The 15,356-nt window shown below is 39.5% G+C and overlaps 1 protein-coding gene across 8 annotated transcripts in view; it reads right to left on the reverse strand.

The window, feature by feature from the left end:
• fat1a (FAT atypical cadherin 1a) overlaps window positions 1-15,356 on the reverse strand; it is a 103,530-nt gene that overhangs the window by 36,040 nt on the left and 52,134 nt on the right. For 6 of the 8 annotated variants that reach the window (XR_014769831.1, XR_014769830.1, XM_084715050.1 and 3 more), the window contains exons 7-9: window positions 13,705-13,773; window positions 12,090-12,229; window positions 35-310 (exon numbers count right to left, since the gene is read on the reverse strand). Coding sequence is in view for 6 of the 8 variants with exons in the window: in XM_084715050.1 (XP_084571176.1) it covers window positions 35-310; window positions 12,090-12,229; window positions 13,705-13,773 (485 nt within the window). In the remaining 2 variants the exon portion in view is untranslated. The remainder of the gene's footprint in view (window positions 1-34; window positions 311-12,089; window positions 12,230-13,704; window positions 13,774-15,356) is intronic. The other 2 variants (XM_084715052.1, XM_084715053.1) reach the window with 1 other exon arrangement.

Raw genomic sequence — 15,356 nt, forward strand, 5'->3', positions numbered from 1 at the left:
AGGGACTTGTCAGAATTCATCAAACTGCTGTTACCATGACAGTGAGGATGTGGCGATGCATAGTCTCGTGATCCAGCCGCTCGGCGGTGTACAGGGTGCCTGTCCCCGGGTCAAGTCGGAACTTCCTCAGGCTGAAGGGATCAGTGCTGCTCAGGAGTGTAAAGGTCAGTTTGTTCTTCTCGTCTCTGTCCACAGCGCTGATCTGCAAGACCTCGGTCCCCGCTGGCTGGTCTTCTGAGACATTCACCTCGTACCACTTCTGAGAAAACTCTGGCCTGTGGTTGTTGGTGTCAATGACACGGATAAGCACCTAAAGGACAAGAATAAATTGAAGAGAATATTGTTTTCGTTAACACTTAACTTGTGAATTTAGGGGCACTGCATATTTATCAGCATTCAAATGCATGTAAATGAGTGAGCTAAAGGCTAGTTTTCATCCGCAATCCTTTTGCCAGCTGTTGTTAGACACCCATCTCCTAAATCATTTCATAAATCATGCATGTGAAAGTAATTATTATCTGAGCCTCTTCTAATTTTGTTACCGTGTACAAAGGACTGTCATGTTTCAGAGAATAATTGGATGGTTGAATCAGTCAAAATATATCCAGGGTTACAAGTTGCATGAAGAGGGTAATTTTAAACCAGTGGTCCCCAAACTGGATTATGGTTCTATAAGGGTCTGGGTTAGATTTACATGTGCACAAACACAAAGAGATTTGATATTTAGCTTGAGCACAGTGAGGAACATTTTGAGGACAAGTGGAGCTCCCTGACAGGGGCAAATGCTGGGAAGCTGTGCTTCTTGTTTTACAATCTGCCCCGAATACTGGCAGTATTGAAATATGCTGAATAGAACTGATGTTTATTAGGTATTTATTTCATTTGTATTAATTCTTTATTTTCTCTGTGTTTATTTCTACAGTTGGTTGACACAGGACGCAGGTTAAATTATTTAATCTGCTAAATATAATATATAATATTCTTTAATGAAGTTATTTTTTAAGAAATCAGCCTTCTGAGTACCTTTGCATAGTCACATTGGTGCAAATTCACTGTACAAGCCACATAGATATGGTCTATTTTTATTCCAGCTCAATAATCCTGCCCAAATCCCATATTGGTTAAGCATATTAGATATTCCAAAAAGCCGATAATAACCAGAATACTAGTGTGACTGTACATTTAAAATGATAAACCATTTTAAAGACAATAGTGATTAACAAACAATAAATGTTACATTTAATTACTAAAACTAAGATAACTGTAGTGTATTCAATGAAAAATAGAGTTCAGGGCATTCAAATGGTCAAAAGGTATGTGAATACACACAAACAGACACACACAGTTACACACGCTGTAAACTTTCCAAATCTTTCTTTCACTCTCTCCAGTAATAAGCAGCCTTGTGTAGATAGAGACCAGATCAATACGTATGATGGCAAAAGCAATATTTTAACTGAATGGCCACTTGATATAGCTAACAGTGAAAACAAGAAATCAATGCGGAATAACCACAATGCATCTAAATGAACCCTGAGCTGCGTACAGGAGCGGGTGATTAAATTGAGAGTACATGTGTGATAAAGCATGTGACAGGGAGCTGTCAACTGTGGAAAAGTGAGAAGGCCTCTGGGGATATTAATAATATATAACACGTCTAAAAACTAATAGAACTTTTAGATGGTAAAACATGTTCTCGTGTGACTGTTTAGAAGTTTAAAGGAGAAACCTGTAATATATTTACTGTTTTTTTTATAAAATGACAATGATGTGCCATGAGACCTTAAGGAAACTTGCTAAAATGAAATACTAGTTTCTCTGTCAACAAAGCTACAGCCGTTGTATCCTCCTGTGAAATTCCTATCCAGAATGACTGTTTTGTTTTGCCTCTTTCAGGTTAATTAAGAGTTCAAATTAATGCTGAATGTTTTGCCGAATGAGTAAGTGTCTGTTTATGAGTCATACGAAAACATTAATAATCTTTTAGAAGGAGCAGATCTTTATAACGGTTAAATTGAGCAACATGTTAATTAAGTCTGGAAGACATTAAAACAGGCAGCCAATGAACTCCAACTCCAGAGTGGGTATTTTTATAGCAGTGGACTTTTGTTTTCAGGATAACAGGCTTTACTTTAAAGTTGTACAGACAACTGACAGTTATAACAGCTTATCAGCTTACAACGTAGGACTTGTCCTCGTTTTTTTATTGTCAATTCATATTTTCTTATTCTTGTCCTGCACTCATCCAGAGTTCCTGCAGTCAGCCTGAGCGTCCTCAAGTCTGGGGAGGAGACTGTATTTTAAATAGGGATTCAACCTATCTAATATAATGTCTATGGGCTGCAATGCAATTGCCACATATTGCTCCTTTAAATAGTCTGCTAAAGTATTCACAAACTTAAATCCATGAAAAAAAAATTCTACGCACATGCTTCATGCTTTGGACAGCAAAAAGTGCAGTCATTGTGTTTTTTTTTCCCCCCCGCACACAACAAAGACAACATCCCCAAACTGTAAAATTCCACTGGGAGCATGTTTTATCAACACCAGCCACTCGTCTACTGGACTTCCGACAGAGGATTATGGAGAGCTGCTGGAATGCCATCTCTGCTTCCCAGACCAGCAAGGGGGCTTCTACCGTTGCCAAACATGGGGAACAAAGGGATCAGCCCAGATTAGACACCTGCATACCAAACACAAGGGGGTGATGTCCCGTAAGGAAACAGACAGGGCCGAGCCGCTCAGCGCAGGAACGGTGAAGAGGGGACCGTCGTCACAAAAGCTCTGACCAGTTGACAGCTCACTAGCTGACCAGGATTTGTCAGATCTCTGGTCAACACTACTGCCAACTGTTGTTTTTCGTCATAATACTGTTTGTTGAGCACCGTGAGCCTATATCAGAGACAAATATAGACTCAACCTGACAGCACTGATAACATTTACAATCTGCTGTGTGCTGTGATGTTGGCAATGCTGCTGAGGCTCACAGATGTCATCTTGCAGGGGGATCGTTGGGCTGCATGCTGTCTGTCAGTGCTGCAGGCTGGCTGTTTGCCACAAGTCATGTGTCATGAGCGACCCGTGTCACACAGCTAATCAGAACGTGTAATGTTAAATAAATACACTTTTCTAATCATACGCTAACCCTGAAAAAGGGTATGAAATCGGCCCTCTGGTGCGTGTAGCACTCTCAGCGCGCTGACAATCTATCTCATTCCAAGCATGTCTTCTCATGTCATGCCAGACATCATATAGCACCAGATCCCTGATGTCTCACAATCCACCTTTTACACACACACATACACATGCTCATACAATGCACACATCCACACAAAGAGGCTGTCCAACGTGTCTCAATCTGGCCAGCGTCAGATAACACGTCTTGTGAATAGCGAGCGAGGTGCCGAGAGCTGATAGTACTGTCAAGAAGCAGAAAGGAATGGAACCTGGTCAGTAGTATCCGCATCTGTCCACAATGTACTATTTCATATTGCTTTAGAAAGCACACAAAAGGCTATTCAGCCCCCCCACCCCATCCCCCATATGCACACAAACTTGCCTTCCCTTTTTCAACGAGGCTCTACAACACTTCAAAGCAACTTTGCCCCCGAACATCACAAAACAGCATGATCCAGCCTGACTGCAGCAGAAATGTTGGTGCAAAGAAAAAAAAACTCTGTAGTCTTTGTATACGGCTTCCTCTGGGAATGCTGGAGAGGAACGAGATTGGGACTGAGACACAGACGTGACAGATGGAGATACTAAAAGAAAAAAAAGTGCTGTGAGGGTGAGATGAGAGTAAGGAAGAGAAGTGACAGCGGAAAAACCAAAGAAATCTCAGGGAAGTGGTCAAATTTAGAAAACACAGGTTGTGGGTGGGAATGAAAGAAAAGTACAAACAAAATGTATTTGAGCTTACTATGTAAAAAGACAAAAAGTGAGTCCTAGATAAAATAGTCAGCTTTGATAGTGAAGCTTAGAAAACATACAAGTACGAGTGACGAAGGTGAACCGTCGAGTAAGACATAAAGAGAGTCTTTGTAACGTGGACTGAGATAACACGAGAAACAGGAGACCAGGAACAGATTGTGAGCAGAACAGCTTGAGGTGCTTCTGCACAGCCAAGGGAGGATGTCATATAGCTGGAGACGGGGGGAGGGGAGGCTGGGCTGCATGCCGAGGCTGCCTTGTTGGCGCGGCTCCTGGCTATGAGGTGCCCGAGCAAGAATGCGGCACCCCTCGTCTACATCAGCTGATACCTCAGAGACGCCTTCATGGAACTGCAACGGTCAAATGCAAAGTAGGGCTGCAACTCATTTTTAACAATTTCCTAGATTAATCGATTAATCTCCAACCGTTTTGATAATCGATTAATCGTTTTAAGTCATTTCTTAAGAAAAGAAAATCAAAATTCTATGATTCGAGCCTCTCAATGTGAATATTCTCTGTTTTTTTAGTCCTCTAAACTCAATATCTTTGGGTTTTGGACAAGACAAGACATTTGGGGATGTCATCCTGTGCTCTGGGAAACAGAGAAAACAATTGACAGATTAATCAATAATGAAAATAATTGTTAGCTGCAGCCCTTGTGTGGTTTACAAAATGTCAGAAAATGGTGAAAAGTGTTGATCACTGTTTCCCAAATCCTGAAAAGACTTTATTTCACTAGTTTAGCTTAGTTAATTACTTTATTTGACAGGAACAGTGCATATGAATGACATTTAGTTCAGTTTAGTCTTTGACCCATTTTCTTGTGAGAAACTCATGGTGCCAATTGATCTGTGATGGAATTCATAAAGCTGATCATCAAGCAGTAAAACTAGCAGGAAAACTTGCCATCACACTGTTAGATCTCACAAGGGAAATTCATGGTTAGTGTGTTAAGTATGATATGCTGTAAGGTTTCAGGATATTGACATTTAGCTGAACATCTGTAGCAGAGTAGTAGTAGTTTAAAGCACAGACGTCAATATTAAAAGAACTGAAAATAGAGGAGACTTTGTCACTTTTCCACAGCTGACAGCTCCCTGTCATATGCTCTATCATTTTATAAATTTCTCCTTTAAAGAAATGACTCAAAATGTTTAATTGATTATCAAAATAGTTAATGATTAATTTAAAGGTGACAGCTAACAGATTAATCGACCTATCGTTGCAGCTTTAATGGAAAGTCCACAACGGAGAGGCACACTGCGTCTCACATACCTCCCAAAGCCCACGAGCGTCATACTGATGTGGCAGGAAGGTCGGATAAAATGATTTCCAATTTTCAGTTCATATTTTGTCAAATAAAATAAACATTCAAAAACAAAAGCGTGCTTAAGAGACCACAAAGCACCTGGAGCCTCCTGAATTACGGAACACCTTTAGCGTTGTATCCAGAACAGGACACGGGGGAGCTTTCATTGTGCTCATTGTCCTCCTGTGCAGAGCGTAGGAGAGGAAGCCCCCCTGCCAGGTGGCAGGTTCTGGGCAAAGGCAGGGCACTGGCACCGGGCACTCCGACATGTTCCCAAAACAGGATTAACACAGCCCACTACCCACAGAGATCCAGCGCTCTTGTGTGCGCTTTATTCTACCCAAACAGAATAATCATCAGCTCTGCATGCCTGGCCAATAAACGTGGAGCTTTTTGAGAAATGGAGAGGAAGAAAATCAGGAAGAAAGACAAAGAGGGATAGAGAGAACGAGAGAGACAGAGAACAAAAAGGGGGGAAAAAAAACATTCCAAGGAGAGAGAGAAAATAGGCCAGCCTGTCTGGCAGCACAGCTTCCACATGACTTTGATTTGAGGAATAGATAAGTCCAACTTTGAGCTTTCACGAGGTGCACTGCATGTGTGTGATCGGTTAGATCTAATCTGCAGTGAAATTCTGTATGAGTGTTTTTAAAGGTAAATGACACACTGTCCCCAACATAAACACATTCATACTAAGGAACAAATGATTAAAGACTCTTCTGCACATGATTTCCTACTGATTTTTTCTCTTCTTTGATTAATTTTATGTTGCACAGATTTAGAAAATCGATTACTCCACATCTGCTTTTTATATCATAATCTACTTTATCCAATCCAATGGTTTATCTTAACACTCTGTAATGTCTTCAATGGTGGATTTACTAAGGTGTTAATATTTCTTTTCAGCCATAAAAAGTTAAATGAATACATTTCAACATTAGAGTTTTTATCCTTATTCTGACAAGCACAATATCCCAACTTAGTTGTTTATATGACTAAATAAATCAAATATTCCTCTGATATTTACGTTGCCATGCAGCCCTTGCAAACCCTGACTGTAAAATTTTGCTTCTATGCATTTTTCACTAATGGCAGACTTGTTTGACTGTGCAAACTTGGGTTGTGCCATATCGTATCGTTCATAATATATCATTAGAATTTTTTTCATGATTAAAAAAAATCATATTGTGATAATTTCAATATTATGGTGGATTTGGTTCCAAAAAGGGAAGTGACTTCATTAGTGTGGAAGTTGTTGGGTAACAAAGGTCAGACATGGTAATATGGCATTAGTGCAAGAAGACTGTAACAGCAAAAGAAGAAAATACAACAAACTAATTTCACCACCTCAAGTAGAAACACCCAGTTGAGTACAGGACGAGCCAAAACGGAGAGCTCAGCTATTGTGAGTTTGAAAATCAAAAATATTTATCAGTATTTTGTCATATCTTCAAGAACAGCATCATTGCAGAATGTCCTAAAATATCATTATATTATTTTAGGGTCATACCGTCTGCATTCAACCACCTTCTTGAAAAGGTTAGTGTGCAATATTTGTCCATATCCAAAAAAACTGTTAATATCCACGTCTTTCACAATGTTAAAAGGTAGGTGTGTTTTTCCTTCTGACAGAAATGTGGGCTTTTTTGTGCACACATCTCTACCCCAGCCCTGCAAACTGTTGGTTAGTTGGTTACATTCTGATTTCGCAGAGAGCTGACGGTAAACAGTACATGTCCAGAATCCTCCTAAAATCTGAATAATACTGGCATATTCCACATCTTAAATGCTACATTTATAATAAGGCACAATTCAGAATATCCAAATGGAATATGCTGTTTACTAAACCTGTACCAAATTCAGAATATTGTCTTGGTTGGAATAATAGCGGAAAATTAGCGTGCATGTAAACATCACTGAGCAAGACGTGCATTTACAGCGTCTGTTAAAACCCCCAACTAACAGAGCAAATACTGCCAAAGCAGAAGCAGAACAATGTTATCGGATAAACAAGTTAGTAGCCAAAACACTCAGATGGCTTTTCTGAACATGAAGCGCTCAGCGTGCTGCTGACATTTAAGACAATCCCTTTTCAGCCTACTGGCACTATAATATATGACAATGCAGGTAACATAAATGCTACACTACACTAAAGACATATGGTTCTTTATCACCTAAATTCTGATCTTAAAAACAGTAAAAGCGTAGAGCTCAACACTTTTTCGGTGGAAAATAATCTGTGACAACAATAAATTTTTACTTTCTGGGATTTATTTATGACCAGCATGTAACATTTGGGTAATTGCTACTGTCTCTGCTATTACTGGATGTCTCTTTCAATCATCTATTTGGCTCTCAGCATATCCCAGGCAGCTGGCCTAAATCTCAAAGTGTGGTTTATGGAGCACACAAATTCAGTAAATCCGTTCCCCCTACAGAAAACAGCTGACCTACAGCGGTCAGCTGGTTACACAGGGCTCTATCTTACACACCAGCACTCATCTGCAAGAGCCTATCAGTCACAGCTCTAACAACGTCTTCAGAGATATGCACATTCAAAGTCTGCAGGCAGTGAGAAAGAGTTCACTCTTGCAGGTAATAAGCTTCATCTAATATACTGTACGAGTGATTATTCTTTGACCCATTTTCTTGTGAGAAACTCATGGTTCAATTGATCTGTGATGGAATTCATAAAGCTGATCATCAAGCAGTGAAACTAGCAGTAAAACTTGCCATCACACTGTTAGATCTCACAAGGGAAATTCAAGGTTAGTGTGTTAAGTATGATATGCTGTAAGTTTATCGGCTTCAGGATATTGACATTTACTGCAGAAGTTACCAAAAGTAAATACAGCAGACTGAAAAACTACACATTTTCTAACACTCCAACCTGTGCTCAAGCATTGAAGGAGAAGTATGTGTGCACACTGTGTTCTGCTGCAGCCTCAATAAAATTTCATGACATTGCTGTTGTATTTAATACCATAGCTTTGCTTTTCTGTGGAGTAGGGATCAAAACAATTACCAGTTTCACAAAACAAAACACAGTACGATTCCTGACAGTTAATATTATAGTTTTGATAAATCTGTGGTAAATAAAGTCAAGTGTCAACCAAAGATGCAAACAGCCTATCAGATGCAGGTGTTTGTTTTGTGTCCATGGAAACACTAATCGCAAAGAACATCATGCAATTTCAAACTAAAACTTTGTTAAATGATTTAGTATCAGTACTTTTTTTGAACATTTTCAGCACATCTGACGATACCATGATGAAACTGATAACCATGGTGATTTTGGTCATTTCATTTGTGATGTAAAAATTTCATATCGTCTCATTTCTACGGTGGAGTGTGTCCACTGGTAGAGATTTGGTAATACTGTTTCCACCACAGGCGCTTTCCCTTAGTGTCTCTGTTGTATATTCAGGCAGGTTATGTAGCAAATCAGGTCTAGATTCTTGCATGATCTTGCTAGTCCAGCAGCCTTGCAAGGTAACGTGATTTGGGCAGCAGGACCACATTCTCACATGAGGTGAGAACGACAGTGGGTGGCAGTAAGGCGGCTCCAAGCTGGTTTGCCAACTGCTGCCAAAGAGAATGACCAGAAAACATGGAGAGTGGTTGCATTTAGTTGCATCTTAATTCCATTCAGTATAGTAAGCCCACACTTTTGAACGTTTGCCCTGTCGGCTGTTTATGTAACAATATATTATAATTACCTCGACGTAGAGCCGGTCAGTATCAAAATAAGAACCGGTGGTGGTTTTCTCAATGCCTGTCCCTAAGCGTAAGAGTCTTTTGTTTTTAACCAAAGTGTCGTCTTGTGTGAGGCAGTTCCAAATAAAAAAATAATCAAAATTCAGTTACTGTGATATAAAATTACATATAATGTAATCAAAGGTTCTGGCCATATTGCCCACCACTAATTCTCTGTAATGTTAAAAGGTTGCTTGTACAGGCGTCCCGCTGAGAATCAAGGCCCACTGAGAATAAGACCCATTAAACAGGTTAACCTTTGAATGTGATTAATTTGACTTAAAATGCCACTGCATGTAGTATCGCTGAGAGACTTTTAAATAAGTGTCTGTTGCTGGGGCTTTTAAAAAAGTGCTTTATGGGGAGAGAAAATCACGGCTGAGAAAATAGGCACTCGGTGTCTGTTTTTAAGGTTCTGCACTAAACTAAAGGACGTGCTGCTTCCTCGGATGAGCTGCAAAATGCCAGTGAAGGCGGCGCTTCATCCGAGGCTCAGTGGAGCACAGCAGCCAGATGATGAAAGGCTTTATTCATACGGAGTGACAACAAATAGATTCTTTTCCAGCTACAGTTCTCTGAAGCTCCCCTTTGAGGACAAAGGACAAAACATTTTGAATGCCACCATCCCATATGACCCAAACTATCATGTAAAAACGTTCAAAATCTCATGGACAAGGCATGACCATCTGAACAAAAAGCAAAGACAACTTGCATGTTTAAAAGCTTTCATCGTGGCGGTTCAGCTTTGGAATCAGCTGGGGAGCAAGATACATCCCAGTAGGAATAAATCAGCATATTAATATATTAAAATGAAAGTATGCAACTGCTTTGGAAGATTTTTGGGAAGTTTTAGTTTCATCTTTCATCAAAATGGCTCACATAGGGTCATATAGTTTAGAGTATAGAATTCATTTTCTATTTTTCTTCCGCATAAACGCATCTTTTCAGTTGATTTTGCGGTTTTCCAGACTGTGGCATGAGCATACTTGTATTATGTATGAGTGTAATATATTTTATCAAGTTATTTAAAGTCCATTCAGGAAAGAACAAGGCGGCCTGTTCCTCTCAAAAAAGTAAGAGGAGGTTCACAGGTTCAGAGAGACGCAGCAGAGGGGGAGGAGGAGTGGTGGGGGCTCAAGAATGTACACTTTAAAAAAAAAAAAAACTCTGGCTAGACGGCACCATCATCACAGCGGCTCTGCGTCAGGAATGAGACAATGGAAGATTCCTAAAGTTCAACGCTCAACTGAGGTGGCAGAGAACAGAGGAGGAGGAACAATGACGACCCATATCATGGTTTGAAAACACAAAGCACAAGTTTACCATGGAATATTTTCCCTTCATTCTTTTTCAAACAACAGAAACAATCATGTCAATTTAAGTTTAACTTAAAGGAACAGTTTGGCATTTTGGGGAATACTAAAGTTATTTGCTTTCTTAGCCTAGTTATATGAGAAGACTGATGCTACACAGTAAATACGAATCTACAGCCAGAGGATGGTTAGTTTAGCTTTGCATGAAAACTAAAAATGGGGAAACAGCTAGCCTGAAGAAACAGTCCCACACACAATCACTGTAAAACCACAACCACACTCATTTTTACACTTTTCCTGCACTGTAGTTTTTGTACTAGTTGTTTCGATGCCATTATCAGTAAATACCTCCAATAATCCTAAATTGCACCATCAGGTACCTGCGAATACGCGAGTCTATGCACCGATTCAATACTATCTAATGTGTTAGTCCCGAAAAAGGGGCCCTGCTACTTTCCAGCAGCGACTCGTGCACCAAATTTGATGGTCAGTGGAGGAGAGAAACACCAGCTTTAGCTCGGCATCAGATTGCAGAGTCAGCATTATTGTAGCCAGCTCGTGGTAAGCAGAAGGGCTCTAAAGTCTGTGTCAGGAGGAGGAATAATCTGGTGGATTGTCTATTTCCCAGCTGGAGTTTCTCCAAGTTACTCTCTGACTAACTGACCATCTGTACAGTGAGTGCCCACTGTATATACTGTACATAATCTCTGCACTTATTTCAATCTTTGTTTCCTGATTTGTTTTTTGTGGGGATGCCTGGCAGACTTTTAGAAATGATTTTCCTTCGTGATTGTGAACTGGATTGGACTGAACTGTTTTGAGGTTTTGGGGAAAAAACTGGATTGAACTCAGAGAATTATTTTCTTTGACGCAGTGATCGGGACTCAGTATCTGCCAGTATGTAAAGATCAGTAGGGTTGGGTATCATTTGAATTTAGCTGTTCTGATTCTTCGTCGTCAGTTTCGGTTCTTGATGATTCCCAACGCTGATTCTTTGAAGGGTACTACAGATGAAAATTAGACTTTCTGGCAAACTGGTATTTTTTGAGAAATGTTATTAATACTCAACCGATAAGCAGAATCAAAATGAATATTTCTTAATGCTTCCTTCGAATGCTTGAAATTTTGTAACTCCTTCTAATTTTGAACCTGTTTTCAATGTCCAACCCTAAAGATCAGGCATCAGATTCTGTGTCAGGAGGGAAAACACTGTACTGGAACATCTGTACTTTGGACAGAGCTACGCTTCCAGGCTGTTTGCTGAGCTAAACTAAACAGCTGCTGTTTGTACAGGAGCCTTATACTGACCAGAGAATAAGCATATTTTCCAAAATGTGAAACAATTTTCCTTTAAATATCTGTCTTCCTATCTGGTGAGCTGATAAGTGAAAAGCAGCACTAAATCTTGCAGTAAACACAATTCAACCACATCCCACAGGAAGCGCCAGACAATATAATAAGATCTCTTAATACAGAACAGCCATATCATATCTCGGCCTCTGTTTTTGTATTATCTATTCATGTTTTTTCCACAGCAGCCGCGTGCACTTAGAAGTCAGGTCATGTACAGATGTAATGAGAATCAAAGCTATAAACTGTCATTTTCCCGTTGAGGGCAATGATAGCATCACAACATAAACATATCGCAACAAGCAGGACAGTTTGGCCACCGCTTCACTCATTACCCGTCCCTTTCCTTCCCGCTATTCCTCACATGAGGCAAACAGAACCATGACAACTGCCTCATCAGCCTCCAACCGTTTCATTAGTGTTTCAATTACCTGGGTGCTGACAGTTCGTGTCCCATCTGTGGCTTCCACCGTCAGGTTGTAATTTGATTTCTGCTCTGCGTCCAGGGGCCGCGCTACAATCAAGGTTCCACTGGCCTTGCCCACGTCAAAGCGGCTGTCGTAATTACCACCTGTGGAATTATTTTTTTTTTGTGCAAACAACAAGGAAGGACAAAAGATTAGAGACAAATCATCGTTTAGTTGTCTGCATGTAGCAAGGTTACACAAACAGTGAATGGGGCTGCTGAGATGGACATACAAACATCAATTTTCTCATGTAGAGGATGATAATGATGATGTAATTAACTGTCAGGAGAGGTTTGCCGTTTACCTAAATATTATCCACACTCTTAGAAATAAAGATGCTTGTCCCCATAGGAGAACCCTCTTTTTTTCCTGTTAGAACCTTTTATATAGGTTCCACTTGGAACTTTTTCAAGGGGTTCTACCTAGAACCAGACACAAAGGGTTTGACATAGAAACATCAGTGAAAGGTTTCATCCAGTACCTCCTACGAGGGGTTCTACAGAGGACTTTTCTATGTACACCATGGTTCTACTGAGAACCCTCTCTGGGGGTTATATATCAAGAATCTGTCCAAGTTCAAATCAAGTTTTATCTAGAACCAAACAAAGGGGTTTTCCTGAGAACCTTCTTATGTTTCAAGAGTATTATCTAGAACCTACCCAGGGGGTTCTACCAAGAACCCTTTTATAGTTTCATCTAGAACCTGCCAAAGAGATCCTACAAAAAAAATCGAACATTCCAAAGGTTTTATCTAGAACCCACACAGAGGGGCTCTACCAAGAACCCTCTTATATTCCCAGGGTTTTATCTAGAACACACCAAGGGGATTCTACTGAGAACCTATTTTTATTATTCCAAACGTTTTATCTAAAACCCACACGCAAGGTTCAACTGAAAACTATTTTATATTCCAAAGGTGTTATCTAGAATTCATCTGGGAGTTCTACTGAGAACCATTAATTTCTGAGGAGGCGCACAACCATCGTTTCAAATGGACACAGGATACGCAACAGCAGCCATGATGCATAGGGATGTGTATACAAACAGTGTATTTAAAAGTGAGTATATTTCCGGCTTTTGTCTCAAAAAGAAACCTTGACAAACCTTTTCTTTTAAAAAGGGCCTTTCAGAAGCAAATGGTTCTGGTAGAACCTCAGCCCTTCAAGGAGAACCCTTTTGGAACCTTTATTTCTAAGAGTGCACATAATAGCCATTTAAGGAAATTAACCCTAACCGAACACAATAGGTACATAAATGCAAAGCGATGAATGTATGTGAACAACACATCCTTTTAGCAGCCTTTTATATCCATTACAAAAGGCTGCTAAACTCTCAGGGATAAACCATCCAACAGTGGATATAAAATGGAGCTTTAATTCACACAAAGGTAAGGAGAGGGGTGGGGGTTCCTGACTCTCTTGAGACTTTTAATCAGGTCACAGGTTTAAGGGGAAAAATGTGGCACAACATCAATCCAGTGGCACAAAACAATTCAACCACAGCCAACAGGCAGCACCAACACACAGTGTAGGATGATCTCTTAATACAGCACAGCCTATTAGGAGATCACAGCAGCTACCTTCTGCTGTACAGTTGTGGTCACAAGCCATCTGAAGGATGTAAAACATCTCAGTATCCTCTATGCCGTCTTGCAAAAATCCAACCAAACAGAACATTCCAGAGAAAAGAGGAAAGCAGTGGCAGAGCACAGAAAGAGAGGAGAGAAGAGAAGAAAAGAGACGTGTCAGTCAGACATTGATTAGAGGGAGGACAGGCTGGGAAGAAGGGAGAAGAGGCGAGCATTTTTGAAAGCACTCAATTTAAGTCTTCTCATGCATACAGTGCCTATCATAAGTTTTACAGAAAACACATTCGAGAAACTACAAATTATGTTTTAACACTTCAAAACAGAGTTGGCAATTACAATTGTAAGGAAATATATAGCATCTCAGTCGGCTCACATGGGAAAGATGGGAAAAGTGTCTATATTTACAATTGTTTGTGATAAAAGTCTCTTATCTAAACTGTTCTACAAAGGCAGAGAACAATAATGTGGAAACTGAGAAGTTTTGAGGCTGGCTGGCAAAATGCTTAACAAGTAGAACTGCCTTCTTTTTATGCATACTTAGGCTGAAACTACTTAGGCTGCCATAAAACATACATAACACCTACAAATTCATAATGCATTTGGGTTATCTTCAGGACAAAACAGGATCTATAAAAATACATATTCTTTGAGCATTCTCATCCATTTAAACTAAGTTTTCAAAGAAAATAATATTTATTTTGATTATAGTCCATAATTACAGGGATTAAAAGCTCAGTCTGTCTGCCTACTGTTAATATTTACACAGCATTTAAACAAAAAATAAATTAGTCAACAATTTACCACGTTTAAATATCTGATTTTTAAGGTAGCTTAACCACAATACTTCTCATGAAATCCACTGGAGTTATAGTTGAAACAGCAGATACTGCTGCTATGCTAAGCTAATTACAATTTGCAGAGGTTTTAACTTTTTGCTCCATCATCATTAAATTTATATACAGCTTTATTTATTTGTATGGAATAACAATTAGTAAGATGTTGGTTCATCAAAATGGAAATTTTTCATTACAGAACAAAGCCGGGGTGGAAATGAGAAAGTAAATTTAGTTTTAGCTTTAGCTGAGGCTAACCATGGTTGTCTTCCCTGTTAGCCTCCTGCTAGTTGCCTGATCTCTCCTGCTTTTAATGCTCTGTGACATTTTCTTATGATGTTTTTACAAAAATGACACATTGCTGAGGCATAACAGAGCTTGACCACAATACTTTACCTGAAATCGACTCGAGTCAAAGCTGAAACAGCAGTTACTGCCATTATGCTAAGCTAGTTACCATTAGCGGTAGTTTCCTTTTTTTCCCCCATCATGTTTGGATTTATATGCAGTGTCATTTAGTTGTGTAGAACAACATTTATTAAGATGTTACTAAGAAATTTTAGGCTGAGCTGAGGCTAGCCTTTGGCTATCTTCCCTGCTAGTATGCAGCTAGTTGCATGATCACTCCTGCTGAAAATGGCTGTTCAAATTTGACTTCTCACTGACGCTGTCTGACATAACAAACAACTTAAACTCCTAATATACTATATAACATTATTTAATATTGAAATTATTGTTTTCTTCTTATTATTTTTTTTTCTTTTAAAGGATATTTCCATATTTCCCAGTCACACACAAACACTATGTTAG

The sequence above is a fragment of the Lutjanus erythropterus genome, chromosome 3 (genome assembly GCF_056507025.1).
Source record: "Lutjanus erythropterus isolate fLutEry1 chromosome 3, fLutEry1.hap2, whole genome shotgun sequence".
Lineage (NCBI taxonomy): Eukaryota > Metazoa > Chordata > Actinopteri > Lutjaniformes > Lutjanidae > Lutjanus > Lutjanus erythropterus.